The sequence below is a fragment of the Symphodus melops genome (assembly GCF_947650265.1).
Source record: "Symphodus melops genome assembly, chromosome: 5".
In the NCBI taxonomy this organism is placed as follows: Eukaryota; Metazoa; Chordata; class Actinopteri; order Labriformes; family Labridae; genus Symphodus; species Symphodus melops.
This window is the reverse complement of record NC_136695.1, coordinates 16,873,107-16,898,731: the sequence shown is the minus strand read 5'-3', so window position 1 is coordinate 16,898,731 and position 25,625 is coordinate 16,873,107. Positions and strand designations below refer to the sequence as shown.

Genomic DNA, 25,625 nt, shown 5'->3' with positions numbered 1-25,625 from the left:
TTATTCCATATTTCCATTGCTACGGTTTGACAACAATAAAGAGTAAGCCTGTTTGTAGTTTGTGTTAGCAGAGTTTATAAGAGGTTGGGTGTTGGGTTTATTCTGTAAATAAAATTCTGGGTAATAGAAGGCATCATCCGTTGCAATGTAATGTTTTACTATTTCTCTAATATGTAAGACCCCCCCCCCCCCTTCCCCCTCCCCAACACAGATCAATGCAGCGCAATGCCTGCTGGATAATGGAGTCTTCACAAAACAAAGAATTGCAGTGTTCGCAGCGCCTACACAGACTCTGCAGCTTCCATGGAGAACTACCGGTACCGAGATGCCCAGCTTGGGATGACTTCCGGTCAATGCGTAAAATGTTTGGACCGGGTGCTGGAAGAGGGGGAAAGTGTGAGGTGAGAACATGACCGGGCTGCTCTTTATTAACTGATATCAAAGGAGGAGGCGGAGGAGGGTGAGTCTAAAGATAGCTCATGTGGATGCTGCTGAAGTCCTACGATTGCAAATGAGCCACAGTGTGTCTCTGTTGGGAGGGAAGGTTTTCTCCGCAGACAAAAAACCCTAAGTTGCTCTCCAACTTAGCCGATACAAATGAAGCCGGCAGCACGAGCAAACTGCACACGTACAGTGCAAAATTGCTTGTGAAAAGCTCAGTGCTCTGCATGTCCTAGATGCTATAGGATGCATGTTTTGCGCTGCATTTTCGCTAAGATCCACAGTTTCGCCACCTGCAACTCCATTTTCCACTGATCCCAGCACAGGCGCCCATGCACAACAAAGGATGCGTGTGATCTCTGGGAAGTAGATGGTGTTGGTCACTGATGAGAATCCAATGACTCTCCGTGGGATGCGGTTAACCTACAAGGTCCGTATAGCGTTTTTTCCATTGCGATGCGTAACGCTGTGGACAAATAGCTTACATTCATTGCTTTCTATGAACCCTAAAGTGGCTTCAGTCAGAACGGGGAATGTTTATTGAATCTTGAAACTGATCAGTTTGTTGATCGACGTTAAAATGTTACCTTAAATCAAATGCGCATCATGTCACCACGCTTCAACAAAGGAAACAAAAGCTTTACAAAGTACGATATTTATTAGCAAATTAAATAGGGTCGCAACATTTTGATTGCAGCATCACTTAAAACACTAAATCCACTCCTGTTAGGCTGTGTCACAACGTCGCATGATGTGTTTATTGGCCGGGCTTTTATTATGAACAGCACTACCGGAAGTTGTGGTGGTGACCACTGTGGCTGCGTTGATGGCGCGTGCACTCCATCAGCATCTCGAGTCCACTGGCGCGAGATCCGCTCAGAGAAAGGTCGGTGTTAAAGTCCTTCATACACGGTTCCGCTTCCTCCTTCTGTCGGGGAAAAACAGCTTTAATTGTACTCTTTACAGGCGGTAGACCGAGTCAACCTCTCAGGTAATTTAGATTTTTGCATCAAGTAGCAAAGCGGTTAATTAATAGTCTTTAGTATTCTCGACGATACAATTAGAAATAATTGCTCCATTTATATCTAATTAGGACAAGGACTGAACGGGCGAAGATGGGAGGCACGTCCGTCTCCATGGTGATATAGCGCGTGCATGAGTCTGATATTAAAGTGTAGTAGCCCGATAACTACTTTCTCATATTTTAATCATTGGTTGTAGTATTGACAGAAAAAGGTTGTATTCCCTCTTAGTTCTGTCATTTCAGGATTTTACTGGCTGACATGCATCTTTATCCGAAAACCAGTTAAAGCTTGGCGTTGTCTCAGCAGGCACAAAAACTGTTTTATGTGGTCAGAATCCTTATTTCATTATCTACTACTACTTTACTTTCTTGTATTCATCTCAATGAGTTTTACACCGTACACATAAAACTAATCAACTTGACACATTTAAACATGTGAAACATCAGTTTAGTCAGGGGCCTCCTCCTCCTCCTCTCAATCTTGAAATTCTTCTCTTGGACAGTAACATATTTCCTCTGTTTTTTTCTGACCAAAGCATTATGGGACTTGAAGTTAATGGGGTCTTCCAAGTAAAACATGCTGCCTCATGCCTTGTGTTATAGCCCTTTCCACTTCCCATTGGAAGTGCACTCCCCCTGCTCTAATGGGCCATGAAGAGGAAACCACAATGCTTAAGCTGTCAGCTGGACCTGATTGATTCGTTTTGAAAGCAGATGAGATCCAATCTGTGCTCAAGATTCTTCCAATGTCTCTCCTCCAGCGCTCTCCTGCAGGCTCTGACAGTTTAACAGAGGTGGTAGTCGTGGCTTTGAGGCAGAGATGCTGAATGACTATTCATTTAACCTTCATTGGCTAATTTGGATTTTCACAGGAATATTGCAAGTGATTTTTGTTTGCAAATTTTTCACATTTTGAGGGAATGATGTGGTTTAAAATATGTCAGTCGTTTGGGGCCCCCTACTGGCCTGGGGCCCCAAGCAATTGCCTGCCTTGCCTGTTGACAAAGCAGCACCCTCTGCATCCCCTGCAGTGCAGAGCTCACACAGGCGGAAGGAAAATCAGGAAGAAAAGTTTAGCAAAGACAAGGAGCGTGTTGAACTCCTTGTAAAAAAAAAAAAAAAAAAAAAAGTGGGCCACCGGTCCCTGTGGTGAGCGATGCTTTTCTGGGGCAGGCTCAACGATGACGCTCAACCTGCCCGGATTGGGAACAGACAACCTGGTCCATCAGTTTCGGAGACGAGTGTGGAGACTGCGCTGATTGGATGCAACACGGCAAAAAAAGGTCCAAACAGGGATACCTTGGGTGTGACTTTTCTTTCTTTTGTTCAACTTCAAACTTCTCTGGAGCAGAACTGTGAGTATGTGTCAGACCAGTTCAATTAGCGCAGGACACACTGCTTTTCTCAGGTTTTTCTTTGACACTTTTAGTGAGTGTGGTGCTTGTTTGGTAGCTTTTTTTTCCGTGTTGAGTTCCAGATTTTCCTCCACTGACTTGGATACTTTTTGTTTTCCCTATTCCGAGTGAGAAAGCCAATGCTATTTAAAGATGGCATAACTCAGCCAGCTGTGGCTGTTTCCGCTCCCATCGTAATTGAATCAGCGTTATAGAGTGCGCCAGTGTGAGGGTGTGTGTGCTCCACACAAGATTATACAGATTAGCCTTCAAGGCAGTCTGTACCATCTACTTTCACATACCTGATGGGTGGCTCCTTTCCTTGGTAAGATGGAGTGAGTACCACATCCCTGCTAGCATCACCCATGAAACGGATGTTGTGGGATTTAGATTGATTTATTTACATTGTTGTCAAAATATTTAATCTCGAGTTGGTTGCCGGTGCTGTAAATTGGTTTTGTGCGTCATGTGTTCTTCGATCAGTTTGCTCAACACTGTGAAGTGACTCGTAGCTGCCACCAAAGCAGACTAGAAAAATGTCTTTCAATCCGACAAGTTTGGACTGACTCAGTCACATTGACATTCGCTTGTCCCGTAAGCCAAAGTGCAGAGAGAGGGTTAATAACGTAAAAGAGAACTAGGCCAGCAACATTCATTTTTTTATGTGAACATTCAGAAGTTGCAGCGTACGAGAGGGAGACAGAAACTACAACTTTTGGAGATGGATTTTGTGAAGATGGAATTCAGGCGCTGATTCTTTGGATCCTCATCAGTATGTTGTACTTGACAGTAGGTGGTGCATTCAGCTGCGTATGTAACATATGAGGCTCTGGCTGAAATGTTGAAAAGGCCTGTATATTTGTAGCTCTACCCCCTCACTGCCTCATATCCACTTTCAGACTACAAAGATGTATTTTTTTTCTTCCCTGGATAGATATAAACACTCACCACTCAGCTCGATTTATTTTGAGTCATCTAGTCAAAAATGTGGCACTGGGCGGGAGTGTAAGAAAATTCATCTCCAAACACAGAATCATCTGCCTCCCCTCTGTGCTGCTAGGCTTCTCCTTCAGTCTCTTTGAATGGCTGGTCCACTAAAGCTGTAAGGGGATTGAAGGCCAGATGAGCAGCCCTGTTTGACGGGAGCGTCGTTACTCAGGCTTCTTCTTTTGAAAGGGAAGTTACGCTTTGACGCAGTCTCTACATTTGCCTGAGAGAGGAACAACAGTGTGCCAACATCTACAGAATTTAATTACCTGGAAAAGTTTCCGTTTTGTGTATCGCCACTCTAAGCGGTCACAAGTGCCTCTCACAGATGCCGTGGAAAGACACCTGCCACGGACAGAAGCTGGTGTCAGGCATGCAATCCTGAACATTTCTCAAATTTCAGAATCAGCCTTCCCCTGAAATCTTTCTGAGTTCCTTATAAACACATGTCATCCACAGTGTTGGACAGGGTTGGGTGTCAGGAGGCAAGAAATGAGACAAAAAATAGAGTGAAAATCAAAGATGGTGGAAGAGAGTCAGAGACTTAGATGACATCTTTTGTCCTTCATGTAATTGTTAAGTGTTGTTGGAGATGTTTACAGTAGCAACAAATGAATGGGGAAAAGCATTCTGGCGAGCAGAAAAGACTATCAAGAAGCTTCATTACGTGCATGACGTAAACCTCATCACATCTGCTCACCCAGAGCTTTCCCTATTTTATTGGTGAGAGAAATTTTGGTTGAAAGATTTGACCTTTTTGCACATCTACATACTTATTTTTCTTCAGAGCACGTCTGCAAGGACAAATCTACTGCTTTGGAAAACGCGTGTGTCCCAGTTGCAGATCTTTGTGTGAGAATGAAACCCCCTGAACATCTCTGCAGCTTCAGATTGGTGCAAAAAGTTGTGCACAATTATTATAGGAAATGTTTGTGTTCATGTTGACTCGAGTATGAATTTATTAGTTATTCGTTTTTTTCCAGACTCTCCTTTCGAGTGGTGTTTTTCTGTCTGATAAACCTGTAACAGTCAGCCTCTTTTGTCCTGGACACCATCACTTGTGTTTGATCTGATCATACAATCATCTGTAAGATGATGTAATATAAAGCTTTATTGCAGACACAGGTCCATATCATACATATCATACACATACATAATGAACAGTATTGTAGTGATATGGAGCTCCAAAAAGACAAATACTTACAAATAAAATGAAAAATCAAAATCATCAGTAAAGGTTGGCGTTTGGGTCACGCGCAATGTTTTTCTTACTAATCTTTATAAACAATATTTTTTCTCACATTATTTGTATTTGAGTTTCACAGACAGTGTTTTTTGTGGTACTGTGAATAGTAGTGAAGAATAGTAGTCCAGTTTGTTCAAATGATAATCAATTCGCTGTGTCCCATAAAGCAGTGGTTCTCAAAGTGGGGGTCAAGAGACGCGTCCAAAAACAAATACAAATTGGAAATGACTTAAAATTCCACATTTTATCCATTATTGTGACATTACATTCAAACACTTTGTCTATATTTAAAAAAAACCCAGTCTTTGAGTGAGATTATTGCTGAAATGAAAGTGACAAAGTGGAGTTTGCACATCACAGTAACATTGTCGGTGTCTGTTGTACTCTGTGTAAATAACAAAGCACTCAGTATTATTCTAATGTCTGTGTTTGGATGGGCCTGTTTGTGCGATGGGCCTGTTTGTGTCTCTGGTGTCATTTTTGGGGGTCGGAGTTGTACTTGTTCGGTGGCCACATGTAGGAATCACTCTCAGTGGTGTTCTGTGTTGCATTGTGGGGGATTGAGTAGATCACTGCCAGGATATCACGTAGCCGTGGGAGACGTTGCCTTTTGTTCATCATCTTTAATAACACATTGGCAGGGCTGCCAGTGTTTGCCTTTTATATTTCAGAAATGAATCGAGCCTGCTTCGTATTTACTTTGCGAGCTGAGTCAGCCAAAATAATTAACGGCAAAAAGAAATATCAATTGCCAGACCAGAATTGCTCACTTCAGGTGCTTCCAAGGGTTACAAAGTGGTTTTAAAGTGCTGCACCCAGGCAACGAGAGAGTTTAATTACATGACTGAAGAGTTTTAGTGAGAAGCTTTTGACTTTTTTTCACATGTGAGTAGTTTGAACAATGCCCAGTAGGAACATTAGGCCTGACTGCATGCCAGTGAAGCGTTCCTCCTCCACCAGACTTTAACAGCACCGTCAACAAGACGAGTCGGCTCACTCGGAGCTGTCTCGTTTTGAGCATCACTGTCTGACAAAAAAATGTCTGCAGTGCTGTTCTACTGAAGTCCAGCCAAGCGTTAGCAGACTGTGTGTTCGAAGACGTTCTCACACACTGCGATATTATGTTTCTCATTAGATCTTTGTTCTGTTCTGCTTCCACTCTTCAAATACATTCACTTTTTATTTTTTTTAACAGCGCCCTGCTCCACTTGTGTGCAGCTTCACAAATTCAGCTTCCTGTCTCTCTCTCATCCTTTTTTTTTTTTTTAAATCCACGCTCACACATACGTCCTTTTGGCCTGTCCTTTATTGTTCGAGGAAAAAGATTGTGTTCAAAGCAGATTTGCTGAAGGAAGAAAGCTAAAAATAAGCAGCAAACATGGCATGTTTGCCCCTGAGCTTTAATATAACCTGTCTATCTACAGGCAGTGTGTGTGGCAGACCTTTGTGCTCATATCATGTCGTCTGATCTCTGAACAGTGGAGTCGCTCTTTTACTTTAGTGCGTTTAAAAGGTTGTGTTTGGCCCTCTTTAAGGTGGGAAGAAGTGCGTCTCCACTGTAGGCTCTTTTAGTGAGCTCGACCTCTTCTGTTTTATGATGTAAAAACAGGTCATGGCTTCTTCCAAATGTGAACGGGCTCATCCTGTTTAATGTGTTCTTTGGAGCAATGAAAGCTGCAGCTGTGCTTCTGTATTTGTGATCTAATCTCTCTATTTCTTCTTCTTCTTCTTCATCAGAGGGGTTAAGAAGATGAGTGGAGCTGCTCTCTCAAACATGCTGGAGACCTGAAGTATACTGCTGCTGAGGACCACAACCACCCCAACCCCACCCATGACTTTCTATAATGTACGTCCATATCTTTTCGTCGTCACACACATATCCAGACGGAGTGATGCTACGGCCATTCAGAGAGAGGACACGCTTCATGCATCTCCTTTAAATTAGAGCCTGTTTGTGTATTACGTTGGAGATTAATTACTCTAGCATAACGTTTGTAGATTGAGATATGCACTTTAGAGACGTGCTCATCATCAGGTCAAATTATTTCAAGAAAATAACCAGCTCATGAAAACCAGAAGTCATAAACTGATGATTATTGCTCCAAAGGAATTTGAATAAGAACGCCGAAGACTGAATATCACACCACAGTGTTTATGCAGTTTGGAGCATCAGTTGCCAGAAGAAAAAAAAAAAGTTTTCAGGGAAAAACCGAATGACCGCTTCCTCTAGTCTGGTTTACCTCTAAGTGTGCATCTGAAACGGGTGTTGACGCTCAAACTGTTGTTTTTCAGGACCCGTTGATTGGTGTGCCTCAAACTCTGTAATGGAAAATCGTGGTGAGTACCAAGTCGCTCTTTGTGGTTTGTTAAGTGCAGTGTTAATGCTGAGGAGAGAGAGCAGTAGATCCACTCTCCTCGCTGCACGTCCACTGTGTTTCCTAACGTCTGTTTAGTCCGGTTTGCCTTTAAGAGCCACTGATGAATCGAGCCAAAGATCTTCTCTCCTCAAAGATGGAGAGGCAGAGATCTGTGTCCTCAGAGGAGGAGTTCAGGTGAAGATCGTTGGTGTCAATGTTTCGCTGAGATTATGTTTGTTTTTTTTCGAGTGACACTGTGTGCTTCCCTGTGTTAGGACTCATTTACTGCTTTCTGACATTGGCATGGCAACACTAACCCTGCCTTTCTTGTAATCTGAGCAGCTTTACAGGAAAGGGAAGTGTTAGCGCTGATTATAAGGGCCTTTTTTTTACGAGTTCACCATAACCTGTAACCTCAGCTAGCAAGTTCCTTTTTGTCAAAACACATCCTCCAATAAGGACTTTCAAATGCTTATGTGCATATACAGTACTTCCTGTGATAACTTCATAATAAAAGCCGCTCTTAATTCTTATTTCAACATAAGTGAAAAGAAATAAACTGTAAAGGAAATAATTTTGGAGAACAAACTTCTTTCTTTTCGCCTTCGAGCCAGATGAGAAAACTGATGCAAAATGGATGAAGCTTTATTTGGGTAGCCACTTAGCCTAGCTTAGTCTAACATCCAGATTGGATACAAGCAGACACAGCTTACCTGGCTTTTTCATTAAAGCTCACTGTATACTTCAACTGAGAGCCAACAGTGCTTAAACTGAATGTTTCATTACATTTTTTTTTCTTCTTCTTACTGGGATGGAACCAAGCTAGCTGTTTCAAGTCTTAAGCTAAGCTAAGTGGCTGCTTTGAATTGTGAAAGGAAATATCTGTTTTTTTTTCTTTTTTAGCTCTCTAAAGGAAGCCAATGAATTAATTTTTAAACAACTTAGTAATATTTGGAAAACAGTGCACGTCCTCTCAAAGATTGGATCCAATATTGACCTGTCCGATTATTAGAGGCCGATATTCGGCTGATCATCCTTTTAAGCATTTTAATCTACTGATTATCTATCTAGTGAAAGAATTCAAAAGTGCGCTACTTTGGCTCCGCTGTAGGTGGGAATTTCCCTCTGTGTCTGTCCACAACATTGTTGAGATTTCACACGAGTAATGGCCTATCAACGATAAAGCTGGGGTGTCGCTGACATGCACAGAGATGAGAGCAGTCTGGAGCATTTTAATCAGTCTCATGAACTACAAATAATCAGTTTCAACCCCTGACTAAAACATTGAATAATCTTTTTACCTCCTTCCATGCTGGTCATTTGAACCTTTTTGGAATGTTTCTTTTGCACAACAAAAGAAACATCTACAGATAAGAAGTGAAATCCTAATCACTTGAGAAAATTCTCTTTTAAAGACTTGTGTTGAATCGGACTGCAGCAGGGATTCAGAGCGTTGGAGCAGTGTTCACAGGGCAGAGCGTACGTTCACGTGCCGTCCTGTGTACCTGCCACAATCTGCCGGCCTGCTGAAGGGACCTAGTCCAGTCTGTTATCCAGGTCAGGCCAACAGGTTCTGGGCTCATGCAGATTGGCTCGGCTCTCTCTGGAAGCTGGCCCGGTGTGGAGTCTGTATGAGTCTGTATGTGGGGCACGGGGAGAGAGAAGGAACGCTGCCGAACACACTCGCTCTCCATCTTTAGAATCAGCCTGAGATGCAGCCAAATACTCCGAAAGCTCTGATCTACCAGGCATAATGGCACACAGCTCACAATACTGGAATTCCTCTGAGGAAAGAACAAGGTTTTCTGAAGACAGACAAACCTCAAAAGGAATCAGGCCCAGCCTGCACTCCTTTTTTCTCTCTAGTTTAAAAAAAACAAAACAGTCCTTTCCTGCTGCCCTGTCTCTGAGTTGTACACGAACAGTACAGCTCTTCTTGGTTTCAAATGTTTCAAAGACATGCTACTGTCTTCGAGACTGTTCATATTGTGCTAAGAGACTTGGAGCTGTGTATCTGAAGAGATATTAGTAGAGGTACACAGCTGAATAACACCCTCTGCCTGCTCTAATGACAGTAGTAGCCTCAAACGAATTTGCACACTGGCTATGGGAGTAACGGCATGTGTCTAATCAACACCTCTTCCTACATGTCAGGTGGACTTGTGATCCTATTTGCCTCTGTTAGCTGTGTGTTAAAGGATAAGTGCATTGCTGAGCATCTCATCAATTCTTCGTGTGTGTATGTTGAGACGGCGCTGACTAATATGGCCTTCAAACAGCTACTTAAAACAATGTGGAACATTTCCCCTGATCGAGTGAATTGATTGAAAATTCTCCGATTCTTTGTTTTCCCATCGTCCACTTCAAAAACTGAATGAAGTGCTTTTCTTTGTCCAAGTTGGGTCCAATTAATTAGTGAGTAGCTTATTAAAAATCCGGCTTACATCACTCTCCTATGTTCTTGTTATCTTCTCACAGCAGGAAAGGCAGAGGAAGCTGTTTGCAGCGTGTGTGGCAGATCATTGTGTTCATTGCACAAACTGTTGTCTGAGCTCTCAACAGTCGACTTGCTCTCTTTCTTAAATGCTTTTAAATCGTCGTGTTTGTTTCGAAGTGTTAGGATCAAAGAGTGCATTGTTCTCTTGAGAAACCACAGCACCATAATGTAAACATTTCATTGCACATACATTAGTGTATGCACACACAACACCACATACCGCAGCACACACACACACATCAAATTGAAAACATAACTCGTCCTCTCCCAGGAATGGTAGGCATCTTTTAGTGAATGCTGACCTGAACTATGAGCCAAGGAGGGAGGGTCAGGGAAGGGGGGGGTGTTCAGCTCCTGTAGGGAGGGAACATCAGATTGCAAGAGGGAGGAAAGAGGGGGAGGACTGTGCTGAAAGCCGCCACGGAAAAGTAGACGAGAGAAACCCAGGAGAAGGAGACGAAAAGAGATGGAGAAGACCAGGAGGCGTTTTTGAAGAAGGAGGGCGACAGGTGTGGGTCGCTGATCTGTCCAGAGTGGAGTGCACATTTCGAGGTGCAGCACAGGTAGAAGCCCCTCAGGGGCCGGATCATGGGACAGAGCCTTCGAGTGGAAACACCGGTTAAGAACCCACAACAACAAAGCAAGAATGGAGGTGAGCTTCTGAACTCAATCTCTGCACGAGCTCAACTTGAGCGTAGATGACGATTTTCCAGTTCTTCAATATATTTCAGAGGAGAGACGAGGGTTCGAGATAGTTTGATCACCTTTCTGCTTCCTCCGCCCCCCTCTTCACTTTCTGTGGCACGAAGAATGTGAAATCATGGGGATCGTGTGGATGAATCTCTGCTGTGTTTTTACACACTCGTGCATCACTGGTGTTTGTACGTGAACGTTGTTGGTGTTTTTGAAAGCACAGATTGTGTTAGACTGGAGGAAGCAGAAGAAGCAGCACTCTCTGTGTTGTTTACTTGACATCCTATCACTTGTGTTGCTTTTTGGTATACTGTCAGGCACAGGAAGTGCAACATTTTCCACATGTCTCAATGCAGTGATTATAACACATTTGAGCTGCCAATTATCTGGATCAGGATTTATAAGCTGGCCCGGCAAAGGTTGGGTTCATAATGAGGTTAAAGGTATTTCCTAACCACCACAAGTAAGTGATCGGTTCTGCCTGGTCCTTTAAAACAACAATCTCCTGGAACCACATGCTCACCTGACCTGCCATGACTCATAGAATCATGAGGTTAGAGGGAAATCTGGCCCCTGTGGGAGAGGTCTCACAGAGTGTGTAGGTGTGGCTTCAGGATAAGGCTACGTCACCAATACACACTCACACACACACACACACACAAAGTGCCCCCCCCCCCCCCACATGTTTCCTGACTGGTACGCCTTATCTTGGCATAGCTCCTGATTACAAAGCATGACTATTATAATTTTGGTTCTGGCTTTGTTCTGAATGAAAATATGTTGGTATTTATCTGCAGCTCTGTTTCCTTGAGCGGTACAGTGTGCTGTGTTACTGTGTGTGTGAGGGGAAGCACTTTTCTTTGTTCTTGGTCACAGAATCAGGGTGGAGTGTCATTTCCTCCCTGTGTTTCCAGGCTGCCCCCCCCCCCCCCCCCCCCCCCAAACTCCACAACTCCTGTACTTTTTCCCTTTCGCTCTCTAGTCCCCTTTACTCCCATTCCCAGACCCGGTCACACTCGGCTGTAGTGCCACCACACACCAGACTTCTTCTCACTGCTGCTTAAACAATGACATGTCGGAGAGTGATTTTCTGTGTCTGATGAATACGTTTGTGCTGATCCCTCTAATGTGTGAATGAAGTTGGACGGACAGTTCTTTTTGTCTTTTTCACGCCTTTTTTAAATTCAAGCATCGCTGGCTAATGGGCAAGTCTCCTAAGGATATGCTCAGTCATCCTCTTCAAATAGATGCCTACTGTATGGCCTGAGTCCTGTGCGATCATCGTCTCTGCAGTGCTCTGGAGTGTGTGGGCCTGGCACAGGCAGCTCTCATCCTGCTTCACTGGCTTCAGCTGAGCCACCGTGTCAGCGGCTTCTGTGACAGAGCAGTCCGCTGTGTGAGAGCCTCACTTCTGGTTCACAGGGAAGCAACACTTAATCTGGATGTTATGGCAGCTGGTTTGAATCCGCGGATTTCTACTTTGCCAGGATAAGTCGGATTTTCCATGGTGCAGACATGTCTCTTGAACCTGGACCCTCTCTGCTATAAGTTCAAACTGTTCTCTGCTACTTGTCCTTCACCCATTTTTGGGGGGGATATTAACTGGACTGTTGACTTGGGGTTTTCTCAATGCTCTTTGCTTCCCCATGGCATGCTGCTTCAAATCCCACCACCATGGAAGCTGGACCCTTAACATCCCTCTTCAAGGTAGTCGGATTTCTGTTTTTCAGAAGCTTTAAAAAAAAAAATCAACTCTTTTGGAAACAACACATTTCACTATTTGAATTGGCTGCTGTGCAATTTAAAGAAAGTTCTGATTAGACCGGTTTTGACCAACAGTCAGGCTTTTTTAAACACTATGTAAGCACTGAGGTCGAATTTTACCCCGCCAGCAGCATTGAGGTAGCTGCGTAGAGCAGCGGGTTAAAGACTCTGTCCTTCAGCTGCAAAAAATGGGTTTGAATCCTGTGTCAGCAACTGTCCACTATTCTAAAATGTCCCTTAGCTAGAAACTGAAACCCTGCCAGCTCCAGGGGCGCTGGTCCTCAGCTGACCCTGAAACCCCCTGCTGTCTGTGGCAAACAAACAGTCCCTCTCACCGTCCAGGAGTGATAGTCTTTTTGTAAATACTGTTAAACTACATTCTTCGTTGGACTTCTGCGTGTGCTACATTTGTATTGTGTGAGAGCTTGCTGTTGTGGGAGTCAAACTGCAAAGCATTGTTGTTGTCGAGACTTCCTGTTTTTGCGTGAGAATTTAAATCGGACTCTATTCTTCCTCAGCTTGTAAATATTATGTCTGCTGAATACAGCAGCTGCAGCCTGACACAATCAATGGATGTAAACCTTCTCTAAGTTCAGGGGAGCTGTCGATAATGCTGCTGAAGCAGGATATGCAACCATGACTACAGAATGGCATTTAGTGGAGTACTTTATTGTCTTTTTAAAATAACTAGACGTTTAAAGGTTTGGCTTCTGGATTGCTAGCAGTATGTATGTGTGATGGCTAACAGTGGTTGAAATCTGTGCGTGATCCTCTCCTCTCTATAGAGGCAGCGAGGGCTGAAAGGCTGATAAGGCACTACTCCATCCAGCCAAGGAATGTGAGCACTTGACAGTGAGAAATTCTGGCTGATGGCCAGCCTCAGACCTCTCCTGTTAACTGTGGATTCGTGGAGGAGTCTATGAGCTCTCAGCATCACCCTGCCAAAGCACACTGAGTCCTGCAGAACTAACAGCTAAAGATAATGACGGCCCTAATGAGCACAGCCCAGTACTGTGACTACTGATGGATCTATACTCTCGAAAAAAGACTCAGACAAGAGGAGTTTTAAAATCAGAAACATGCTGCAGCACAAACGCAAGGAGAAACTTGACAGGTATACATTATTTCAAATGAGAGGACAATATGAAAATAGCGGCACATCTTTCAGCATGTGATTATATAAAGATTTACGTGTCTGCCTGACGCTTAAACTGAATATTTTGAATTGATTTGTGGTCTCACGTGACCTCAAGGTAAAGTAGGTTTTTAACAAAGCGGAGACCAACAACCTATTTTTCTCTGGCTGCAGTGAAATCAACGAAAACCTAAAGTCTAAGAAGATTAGATTATAAAACGTTTGGGGAGACACAGTAAACTCAGGTGATCGGTTCCACAGCAACAACAGGATGTGAGATCTTAACTGTTCCTATTTGGCAGTGGCATGCTAGCCATCATTGGCTGGGGGTGGACAGTTTACCTCTGCTGGGAAACACTGCAGCAGCTCTGTTCCCTTTTCCTTTTCTCTAACTTGTTAGCTAGTGTGGTTCTTCTGTAAAAGTACTGACAAAATCATTGATATTCATTTTACATGTGACATATTATTTCCCTTTTCAACGAGCTTAAATACCCAGAAACATGTCTGTGAAGTTAATGGTGAAACATCCACTCTGATCCTGTATTTGATGATGCCTAGAAAGCCCTCTATTATAGAACAGGCTGTTTCTGTCTCTGTAGCTTTAAATGGAAATGACCACGCCCCTCTGGAAGGGCTTGGGCTTTCTTTCACTACGCCCGATTGTTTACGTAGAGAAGGCAGAGGAGAACAAGCCCCTAGCTGTGGGAGTGTCACTCACCTGGGGGAGGGGTTACTGCCCGTTGTGATGTCACAAAGGGGAAATGTTTGAGCAAAGATTTTCTGGAAAGTGTAGAAGGTGAACGATCGAGAGGATGGACTTGACGTATTTTGGGGGGTTTGTAGAGAGACTCAGAAAATCATAGTTAAGTGCTGTTCACATTAATTTAAACCTTTACATCTTAACTATTAGGAATGTTTCAAGTTTTTTGGACAGATTGGATTCATATAATGTTCACATCATGAGATAATCCTAACTTAACATCGGTTCTAACAAAAGGCAAGAAAACAGGAACCTTCCCTGATTGTGTGAAGGAGACGATTTGTTAAGATCAACCTCATCTTTTCATTGTCTCATCTCCCCTTTTAATTCGTAACCAAAGCCCTGCTTTCATTTCAGATGATGAATCTGAGCAACACCAAGGCACAATGGTGGGAGAGGGGGGCAGCACGGGGGACAGCACCCCGAAGCGCAAGGGCAAGTTCTCTACCCTTGGCAAGATCTTCAAGCCGTGGAAGTGGCGGAAGAAGAAAAGCAGCGATAAGTTCCAGGAAACTTCCGAAGGTTTGTGGCGTGAACTCATTGTGTTGGCAGAGCAAGCGAACCTCCTTCCTTTCTTGCTGGTATTTTGCTTTCATTCAGCTTTCATCAAGATCTCTCCGTGTGTTCTTGCCTGTAGTTTTGCCCCTCCCCCTTTGGCTCTCCTGAAGTTTTCGGCGCAAGTTGCAATAAGACAATAAAATGTAAAGAAAATATCCTGATCTCTTAAATGTTTGCAAATAGAGCACAAGGTCACGCGTTGCTTGCGACCCATTTCACTGCAGTTCTTTTTACCTTGTGGAGCCCTTGACATATCAAGCTTGTGTGTAAACGTTGGTTGTGTTTATTGACGGCAGAGCTGGAGAGAAAGATGTCGACGAGGCGTACCCGGCAGGAGCTCATCGAACAGGGAGTGCTGAAGGAAGTCCCGGATAACGGTAAAGACGCCTCTATGATTCATCTGATCTCTTTGCACAGCAGAGGGCCTGAGGCTATCACTCCCACACAGACAGTACAGTGAAGTCATCAGTACATTATGGCAGGAACACTGTCCTCCTGACCAGCAGGTGTTTGAGACATATTTAAACCGACAAATTGACTTTAACCTTGCTGTGTTTCATATTAATATCTGTTTAAAATGGCACGCCGCTCTCTGGAGCTGAGAGGAAGTAGAACGAATTGTGCCCTGCAGCAAAATAGCTTTGAGAGGGGTGTGTGCAAGCATAGTGCCAGCCCCGCTGGTGCAGAAGCCCATTTATAAAAACGCACAGCTGCTGAAACCCGCAGAAACAAAACCATCTACTTGGCTTAAATAAAGTGCACCTTTTCCTTTATTAACAATAAATATTATTTTCATAATCAGTAAAACTGTTTTACTTTTTCATTGATCAGTGTGTACAATTTCTAAAAGAATTCTATAGAAAAGTCCATCCCCATGTCTCTGAAACACAAAACCAGATAAGCATTTCACAGCCAGTAGATGTTCTGTATACACCTGAACTAAAGGTGAACTATAATTTGAAGAAAAGAAAAGTTGGTGTCGATTAATTTTCATAATTTTCGACTTATTATTTCATGGCTTATCTAGGATATCCAGGTTCAAGAACAGAGGAGCAAACACCCAACAAAGTGTTCTTCAGTACCACACAAAGACACTGTCAGTATAAAAGACTTTGAATCGTTCAGATGGAATAAATGTTTACTTTTCTCGTCGCGTACTTGCGTGATAACTCAAAAAAAAAAACTGCTGCGTCTCGATCTCATCTTGGTCCATTTTTTCAGATGCAGATGCACCGACTCCAAAGCAGCCCTATGTGAAGAACGGCCACACTCTACCATTGAGCTCTGGGGTGGTTGGAGGAGGAGGAGGAGGTCTCTGTGGTGTTAGGAGCCCAAGCAACCAGGGCAAGCTCCCTTCAGAGTCCGACTATAGGATGAACCCGGCCTGGCTCAACCAGCCAGATGACCGCAGGGGTCGCTCTCCTTCAGACGGGGAACGTCGAGGAGCTCTGTGCTCCAGAGGCACGGGACAGCATGAAGACGGGTGGAGAGGGGGAGGGGGAGGGTCACGTGCACATGTTGAGGGTGAATGGAAACCTAACATGATCTGGCAGGGCCAGATTCATGGCCAGATGGAGGACTGCAGACGTGGGGGGAGACTTCACCCCGAGGATGGGCAGAAGAGACCCGGGCTGCAGAAGGCCCCATCAGAGGACGGCAGGAGGAGTCGGCCTGCGGAAGCGGACTGGAAGCCAACGCTCCCTCGACATGCATCCGCCGAGGAGGGAAGAGCTCGAAGAGGTGAGTTATCACCTTTATTTATCCCTCCACCTCTAAAAAAAGTTTTCCTCATAGTAAGAAAGTGACTTTATTTTAACACATGACCTCCATCATTCATGTTTGAAGATAATCAGCGATTCTTACAGCTATGTAATCATTTCGCTCCCTCTCGCTATCACTTTCCTGACTATGTGCTGTCCTCCCAGATAAAGACGGGCCCCCTGTCGGCTCCCATGGGCCCTGCTCCAGCTACCAGCCTCTTATTCAGGAACATGAGGGAATAGCTTGTCCTCTCTTCTCATCTCCTAATTAATATAGCACAATCACTAAACCCATTATTTCTCTTAAACGCTATCACTGTCAACTCAGAGATGAGAGATACAACAAACTGGTTCGAGCTAACTTACACCTTGTGAAACATCCTCGTTATGTAACTCATGACACGTGAACAGCTGAGACTGTTTTACTGCTTCAGCTGTTCTTACAGTAAGTGGGTCTTTGAGATAACAGAAAACCAAAGTGATACATATGTGGGTTACAGCAACAAAAATTGTTTTTACTCCTCAAATGTTCAGGTGAACAGGCCTTTTCTTCCAGTTTTTCTCTCTCACATTGCATTTTTCCCTTTTCTCTTCTCTCTCGGATTCTACATTTCTCTTCCTCTCCCTCTCCCACTCTCTTTCTATCTTTATCACATCCCCAGCTCTCTTTGTTCTATATTTTACTTCCTTCTTTCCTTCAGACTATTTCCTCATTGGTTGTGTGATGTCACAGCAGTTTAAAAAAAACAAAAAAACAAAACAAATAACCCCCAGACTTCAGAGCGGCATGTTTAAAGGAATGGTGTGGGAGTTGCAGCACCGTGGGAGGGTGTTGTGTGGTGGGCAGAGGGATGTGGGTTTTTGGTGGTAATTGCAGCCCTGTACTCTGTTTATCTTCACAGCTGATCCCCAGATAATGCAGTACTCAAACAAGCGCTATCACAGAGAGTGCTCTGCAGCAGAAAATGGCTTACTGCTCAGTCCCTCAACTGAAACATTTATAGCCATGTGGAGAGGTGTTTTATAATGAGATCACTAATTCAATAATGAAGCTTTTTTTGACACCTGCTCAGTAGAATAGTGTCTTTGCCTCCACAGCTGGATTTTGGTTTAAAAACTATTTTTTTCAATTCCTCACCCTGGAGTTATTTTTGTAAAATGACAATAATTATGTAACATATCCACTTGGTACTGTGTGTTCATAGAGTCAGAGAGCCATTACATGCCTGACCCAGAAGCCCTGCGGGACACCCTGCGTGAACCTCTGCCACCCAAACAGTCCGTCATGCCTCCAAAATGGCTGATGACCACACCCACCGAGCCTTGCGGCAAAGGCGGATCTCGCACCCCATCCAACCACCATGGGAACCAGTACTCCTCTCCCTCCGCCTCCTCGTCCAAACCTGGGCGGTCCGTCTCCTCCGCTGGTACGTCCACCCAACAGTCCTCGACGGCAGCCTCCACCTCCACCTCTCAGGGCACCAAGCAGCCACCGCAGCCTCCGCCCAAGCCAATGAACAGGGGCAACGCTACCATGCTGGGTAAGCTCTGCTGCGAAGTGTGCGCTTCTGTTCACAGGTGATAAAGGCCGTCTGCATGATAACCTGCAGCACAAATACACAGTCACAGATGTGCATTAAGTACGCTCAAATCTCTGCTCAGTTAGCATGTAGTTCTTCCATTGTACATTAATGAGTCAGTGCACAACGGATGGCAAAGAGAAGTCTTCAACAATGTCTGCCACACACACACATTACCTGAACAGCTTGAGCAGCTTCTCGGCTGCTAATGACTTATTACGCCCGGACTATTTTAGCTGCAGCATTTCTCTCTGTTTTACGCTCTGACGATCACGCGGACTCGTGTTTCTGTGGATGTGTCTCACACAGGCGCAGTGCGCTGCTTGTTGTTGTTTACTGTGGGTTTTGTCTCAACTGGGACCTTACTGTAATTCCCTAACCGGGCAAGGCTGTCTCCTCTTGAATCATTTTGATCTCATTAGCCCGTTCTGATGTATGCTTTATGCACTTATTTTCATGCCTTTAGTTGTGTGTCTGTAAAACTGAATCAGGCTGATTTGTTTTGATGATATACTATGAAGTGTTTATCGGCCTTGTTATCAGATCGTCTTGTGATGAGACAAACGGAAGAAATATGTCGAGATGACTTTGTTGGTTTTCCACTGGAGGCCTACATTAGTTATCTTTAGTGGTTTATGAAAAGAAACTGTGACGCAGTTCACTTTGAAAACAAACTGCATTTTAAACTACCTCAGGCTGTCGTAACAAAAATCCAATGCTTCCAATTTCCATTTTAAAGAATTGTGTATCATTTTGAGATTATTTTTTTTTTTGCTCAGATACAGTAGGTTTTGAAGCTGTTTAGTTACGTTTTGAACAAAGCCAGGCTGTTTCAACCTGCTTTAGCATCTTAACGCTAAGCTATCATTGTCCTATGCTCTTAGAGATGCTATCCCTCGACTCCCTATCAAAACAACAATACATAGTGCCACCTTGTACCTGCGTTATTGAAACAATGCAGCTGAAGGCCTTCCTCTCCTCCCTGATAGTCTCCGCCCTGCAGGGGGGAGAGAACGCTCAGCTTCCTCTCTACTGGTCCTGCTGGAAGCGAGAATGTGACTACGATGTCTACCTGTCCTTACCTGTCTACCTGTGCCGGCGGGCTGGAGGCCTGCGCTCAGGTAAAAGGACAACCCCCCTGGTATCTGTGGCCAGGGTGCCCTTGTCTGGAATGCCCCCCCCTTCCCCATCATCTCCCCTCCAGAGTCTGCCTTTTACATGTTGCGTCCTCTATAGATGCAAACACCCCCGCCGCCCCCCCCCCCCCCCCAATGCCTTTAGCTTGCTGACTGGCCGTGTTTGCTTCTTATTCAATGTGTATATAAGAGCTGCATGCACCTACTGAGCTGACAGTGAGTGGTCTGGTTGTCTAAAGCATAAACAGTAGGAGATAAAACTGTATGCGTTTTAATACTGTATTCTCTTACTTGGCATGTGAATGAGAGAGAGCCTTCAGGAGGTTCCTGCTGCAATGCATCAAGAGATTTAGTTTATTCACTCAGCTTCTGCTCAGCTTGGATGTATGTATGGATGGAGAGGTGATTTAGAAAGGACTCCCTTGAGTCTAAGCTACTGCATGTATAAAGTCTGGCACCACTGATCTCTTGTTATGCCACAACCGCACAGCTAAGTCTATGAATGACTTAAAAGACATTTTATAGATTGCTAAAATGTATTTGCAAATACACACATGGACTATTTGTGAGGAGACTTTGCCCTGTCAAAGTCCCTTAAACAAAGTCTGACTGCAGGATTAGATTGTGGCTTTGTAGAGCATGTAGGCTGTATGTTTCTCCTTTCACTCTATATAAGGGCAATGTGTGCATTCATGTTGACATGGTCATGTGACCTGGCACACTGTATGTGCACACTAATGTTCAGCGACACGTGTGATCCCAATATTTATGTTTGTTTACATGTACTCTGTCATGTTGGGCACATTACATGTAGAGCTGTTGCATGTGCGCTCATGGCACAGCTGCAAACGACCTGTAGATCGATCATTAGTAGCTCACTCACTGTTCAAACTTTGCTTTACGATTTTCCTCATTTTCAGGTGACTTCAACCAAGGAGGAGCCAGTCTAGTGTCGGCCAAGCCCTCCCCACCCATGCCTCCTAAGAGGACCACCCCTGTCACCAAACGCAACACAGAGGACGCCTCTGCTTCGAGCCATCCCGTCAACCCGTCCCCCCTTTCCCTGGAGGACCACAGCAACCTGTCTGTGGGATTCCAGCTGCCTCCCCCACCTCCCTCCCCTCCCCTGCCAACACACAAACCGCCATCTCCTCCCCGCCAACACATACACACCCACCACCTCCACCATCAGCACTCCTACCCCCATCCACTACCCCAGCCCATTCCCATGCTGTTTGACCCACCAAGCCCGACCAATGAATCTCCTCAGCGTCCGGCCCCCGTCCCTCTGCACATAATGATCCAGCGAGCCTTGTCCAGTCCAGGCCCTGCTCAGCCACATCCAGACGGCTCACAGCGAGCTCACACGCTGCTTTTTGAAACTCCTCTTGAGTACCACGGAGACCGTGGACGTCCCCTTCCTGTCAGCATCCAACCACTGAAACTGTGAGTTCTCACTGAATAATTAATAGAAGGCCTTTTGTAAACAAGGCTATCAGAACAGAGGTAACTTAGTTGTAGCAAGTCCAGTCATTGGTAGAGAGGTGATGCTGGGATTTTAAACCTGTTTAGGCTGAAGTTTTCTTCCAATGTTGATTACTTGTGTCGTTTAAAATCTTCTTCATTATCTCTTTAGTGCTTTACCTCAACTTTAGTGTAATTCAAACACACCTTAGCAATAATGCTGATGCATGTGTTGATTTTCCCGATCGTTTAGATCTGAGGATGACTATTCAGAGGAAGAAGAGGAGGAAGATGACGAAGAGGAGGAGGAGGAGTACGATGGGGAGATCCCCCAGCCGGAGCTGGAGCCTCGGAGCCGCAGATGCTTTGTGGGAGACGCCGGCGTTTGTGTCATCCCGGGAGGAAACAGCAGTGAGGAGGAGGATGAGGAAGACGATGAAGAGGACGAGGAAGGAGAGAATGCCATGCATGGCGATGACAGCGACTCTGAAGGTCCTGTGCTTTATAAAGACGAAGACTCCGATGAAGAGGATGAGCCCCCTCCAAGTAAGCATGGCCTATTTTATGAAAACAGTCGGGAGATTTTTGAGGTTTTTTTTCAGTTTCAGGACTTCTGTAAGTTTTTGTGCCCCTTTTTAAACCTGATCACATCTCTGTTTGGCTTTTCTGCAGGTGCTCTGGCCAGCAGGGTCACGAGGAGGGACACCTTGGCTCTGAAGCTGAGCAGCCGTCCCTCTGCCCCGGACAGGGACAGGTTTACCCAGGAGAGATGCAGCAGGGACGACCAGCCTCCAGGGCAGACTGGCCTCACCTGGCAGAGCAGGGAGCAGTGGGAGGCCATTCGCACACAGATCGGCTCCGCCCTCACAAGGTAAAGACAGACATCAGTGTATTGATCTGCATATCCAAGAGCTTTATATACGCTAAAAGTGACGAGAGCCTGTGTGCATTTCCTAAAGAATCCGACTGTTTCTCAGATCTTTGTCCTACTTATAGGCTGACTGACAACGTGATGAGACTGTGTAAAAATAGTCCCTCTCTTTTTTTTCTTCTTCAGGCGACTTAGCCAGAGACCCACTGCTGAGGAGCTGGAGCAAAGAAACATCCTTCAGCGTTAGTATCAAGTCTTTTGTTTCCTTTACCCCTTTGTTATCATTCCCTTACCTGATACTGTGTTCAGTAAAGATGGAGACGTTATGGATCTACTTCTAATGTCCCGTTTCCCATTTTATTGTGTGGTTACATTGTTTATGCTATTAACGCCATGTTGACACCATCATAAACCAGCCAATCACAATTTACTATTTGTTAAGCGTCATATTTTCTTATGCATTCAAAACTGGACCCCACACTTTATAAGACAGTTTGAACAGATTACAGTTCAGATGTCTAATTTTGGAAACTGCTTCTCCGCTTCCTTTGATGCACATCACACCTGGCTTTCATGCAGCTTCTAAATAAAGCTCTGGCTTTTTTTTCTCTCTTCTTACTCTCTTTTTAGCTAAAAACCAGGCTGACAGACAAGCCGAAGTTAGGGAGATTAAGAGGCGGCTGACCCGGAAGGTGAGGCAACACATCCTCAACAGACATCCCGGTGGAAAATCATTTTATTTTCTAGATATTAAGCTGACATAAAGCTTCATATTTGTTGTAGTTGAGTCAAAGACCCACGGTTGCAGAACTACAGGCAAGGAAAATCCTGCGGTTCCATGAATACGTAGAAGTCACAGATGCTCAAGACTATGACCGGAGAGCGGACAAGCCGTGGACGAAGCTGACTCCTGCTGACAAGGTGAGCACTTAACAAACCCAGTCAATTACCTAAGACCTTATGTGGCTGTCATTTGAACTTCACGTTATATAAGCGTCAAGCATGGTGTTAAGCACAAGTTGACTTTTAACTCTAAATTGAACTGACTGTCTTCTTTTACCCAGGCGGCTATCCGAAAGGAGCTCAATGACTATAAGAGCACTGAAATGGAGGTTCATGAAGAGAGCAGAATCTACACCAGGTAAACCGTCACCAGATTTCAATCCAGGTTGTTTTGTTGACACCTTAGCTCACAGATTGTACAATGGTTTAGTTGAAAGATGAAGAAATGTCTGCATGAAGCTACTTTGACAGAAGCACCACAGAGTGTCACAGCTGGACAAAATGAACAAATGCAAAGTAAAGATGACGTTTTAAAGTTACACAACTTTCCCTTCGTCAATCATACCATAAGCAACCTATCTCACACACGGACACGGTGAGAAAGTTTCCAAACTCCTCAGGTTAAGTTGGTTACTGTGATAAGAAGTCTGTGACTTACAGCCTGTTGTCTGGTCCTCTCTATCTAACTGCTCACTATGGCTGTTTGTGTTTTCTTTCAATTGCCTCCTGGGGACAAATAAAGTTTTTTGAATTGAATGGAATTACTCCCTGCAATATTTGAAGCTTGATAATAAAAGTAAGACTGTGACTTCAGTGTTAGTAGTTTCTTATTTTGATGTTTGCTGTCTGCAGCAGTAACCTTTTTTTAAAAGTTCTTTCCTGTTGATTTCACAATAAAAGCCTATTTATTTCCTTAACACTTTCAATGGTAACATTTGCATTAACAGTTACTTAATACAGCTTTTTTATTGTATTAGGAGAGTGAAAAGCTCAGGTCACAATAACCCTTTATATCGAGGGTTTATTGATGCATAAATCCCAGCACAGAAATGTTCGACTCTTCCCCCAACAAAAAATACTATTCATAGTTAGCTCGTTTTTGTTTTTTCAAGGACTCGAAATGTCTTTCCATGGCTTATAAGATGTGTTCTGTTTCTTTTTAGATTTCATCGGCCTTAGCCTCCTCCCTCTACTCGGATAATGAAGCACTTAAGAAATCTGTGAGGCAAGCAGCTGCTCCATCTGCAGACCCACCCTTTTACGTTTCCAGAATGTAATGTAAAGAGTATCAGGGACAGCCCGCAACTGACTGAAAACCAGAACGCTTCTTGCTTGCCCTCCATCGCCCTCCCAATCCATTGCTTACACTAAACTGAGGAGGTGAGGACCAGATGCAGTATTTCTCCCCGATGACAAGGAAGCGCGTGCCAATGAAGAGAAGGTGCAGAAGAGTCACAGGGCTTACTCTCTGTCTGCTGTTATGTGGTACCCCTCAGGGACATGGATCTAGTTACAAACCTTTAATGCGGCCTCATTCTGTGTTGCCTTTTTTCCCCCCTCCTTTCTGTAAATGGAAAAGCTAATTCATCTTGTTAATGTGATAACCTACAATGATGGTAGTAATAATAAAGATGATGGCTTACAATACTCACAACACTGATGATTGATAAGAGACAAACGGCAAGAGCAGGCTGGAGGATAAAGACTGGGATATTCTGCTTTAGGACTGGACATCTCTGGGATATTGTGTATGTTTTATATAAATTGTGTACAGACTGCTATTGTTATACCTTAGAATGACATTTGGAAAGGTCTACTTCAAAATAATGGTCTAATTATAAAAGTTCTGTAATGCACAATATATTTTATATTGTAACTTGGATCACCTGAGTAGTGACAGATTTTATTTGAGCCTTTTTATAATTTGGCTTGCCTGTATTTATGATTGTGATGTGAGGTTGCCATTTTAAGTGTAAATCTAGCTATAGGAAAGTGTGAAGGTAAAGAGGCTGTATTTTTTGTTTTTGTTTTTTTCAATGTGCCAACATACCCAATGCCTAAAGGACTAGAGGACACTAGTTTTCATACCACTAATGCAAACCACAACATGAGCCAACACAGATTCCATTGCCAGAGTATCTGGGTACACTCTCTTCATTTATACTTTTTTTATGAGTTTTTGTACTTCCCTTTAACGATCACACAATGCAATGCATTCTGTAGCCATTTGAAATAAGGTCAAGCTAGAAAGTTTCATGTGAGATGCTTTGAGTGTAGATCAGGGAATCATCCAAAAAAAAATCAGAAAATGTTAAATGAAATGGTCAAAAGGGAGTCATTCTGGCTGGATCCTTTTGAAATTGCAGAAGTGTTATATTGTCTATTGCTGTGTGGCCAGTAGCTTACAGGGTTCTTTATGCTGTGTACAGGTTGATATAGGTATAAAATTATGCTTGTGTATATCTTGTCTTTCTTTCATTTAAAAATAATTTTAAATATAAAATATGATAGGTTGCTATTTTTTTAAGCACACAATGTTAGTTAATTAAATGCTTCAAGAATGGGACTATGAAAGTGTACCTTTTCTGTAAAACAAAATTCATTTTTAATGGAATGTGGAATTGTAAATTGTATTGGAAATTGTACGGACTGACTTTAGTTTTTATTTGTAAATAATCACATCTGGAGCTAATTAAACTAATTACAATTCCTCAACCTTTGTGTGCCATGACACCGCATCTGTCTCCTGAAACAGTAGCCCTGACTCAGTGCTTTAAAAAATTTCAGTGAAGACTTGTGAGGGAATTTAATATGGGAGGTCTGAGTATGTGGCTGCAGTGACACCTTGTGGCATGAGGGTTTCTGTCTTAAGGATTTTAACCTGTGTTTTCATGAGTAATGGAAGTATTGTATTATTAATGTATTTATCAATCTTGAAATTAAGGACTCATATGCACACTACCAAGACTTTTATCAGTCCAATGTTTATTTGTATATTTAGGATTGTCCACTCACTATTCAACAACCCACATCTGGAACACTAATTTAAATTGTAGAAATGAATCTAATAGATAGATAGATAGATAGATAGATAGATAGATACTTTATTGATCCCGAGGGAAATTCAATTAAATTAATATAATTAAGCCCCTTGACATTTCTATGTAAGTGCAAA

General features: G+C 43.7%; 1 protein-coding gene across 13 annotated transcripts; it reads left to right on the top strand.

Annotated features, from left to right (window-relative positions):
• Positions 1–286: 286 nt before the first annotated feature.
• phactr4b (phosphatase and actin regulator 4b) lies at positions 287–25,165 on the top strand. 13 transcript variants are annotated; one of them, XM_079344965.1, is made up of 19 exons: positions 287–401; positions 763–871; positions 1,227–1,327; positions 6,830–6,938; positions 7,385–7,429; positions 14,656–14,820; positions 15,153–15,233; positions 15,884–15,952; positions 16,078–16,596; positions 17,822–18,157; positions 19,186–19,317; positions 20,253–20,778; positions 21,050–21,342; positions 21,469–21,667; positions 21,854–21,909; positions 22,298–22,359; positions 22,451–22,588; positions 22,732–22,808; positions 23,614–25,165. In XM_079344965.1, the coding sequence occupies exons 5-19, from the start codon at positions 7,417–7,419 to the stop codon at positions 23,627–23,629; spliced, it is 2,682 nt and encodes an 893-aa protein (XP_079201091.1). In that variant the 5' UTR covers positions 287–401; positions 763–871; positions 1,227–1,327; positions 6,830–6,938; positions 7,385–7,416; the 3' UTR covers positions 23,630–25,165. The 13 variants fall into 13 exon arrangements, with proteins under 13 accessions (XP_079201091.1, XP_079201093.1, XP_079201089.1 ...); XM_079344967.1 differs by lacking the exon at positions 1,227–1,327 and having other exon boundaries at positions 768–871; XM_079344963.1 differs by lacking the exon at positions 1,227–1,327.
• Positions 25,166–25,625: the final 460 nt, after the last annotated feature.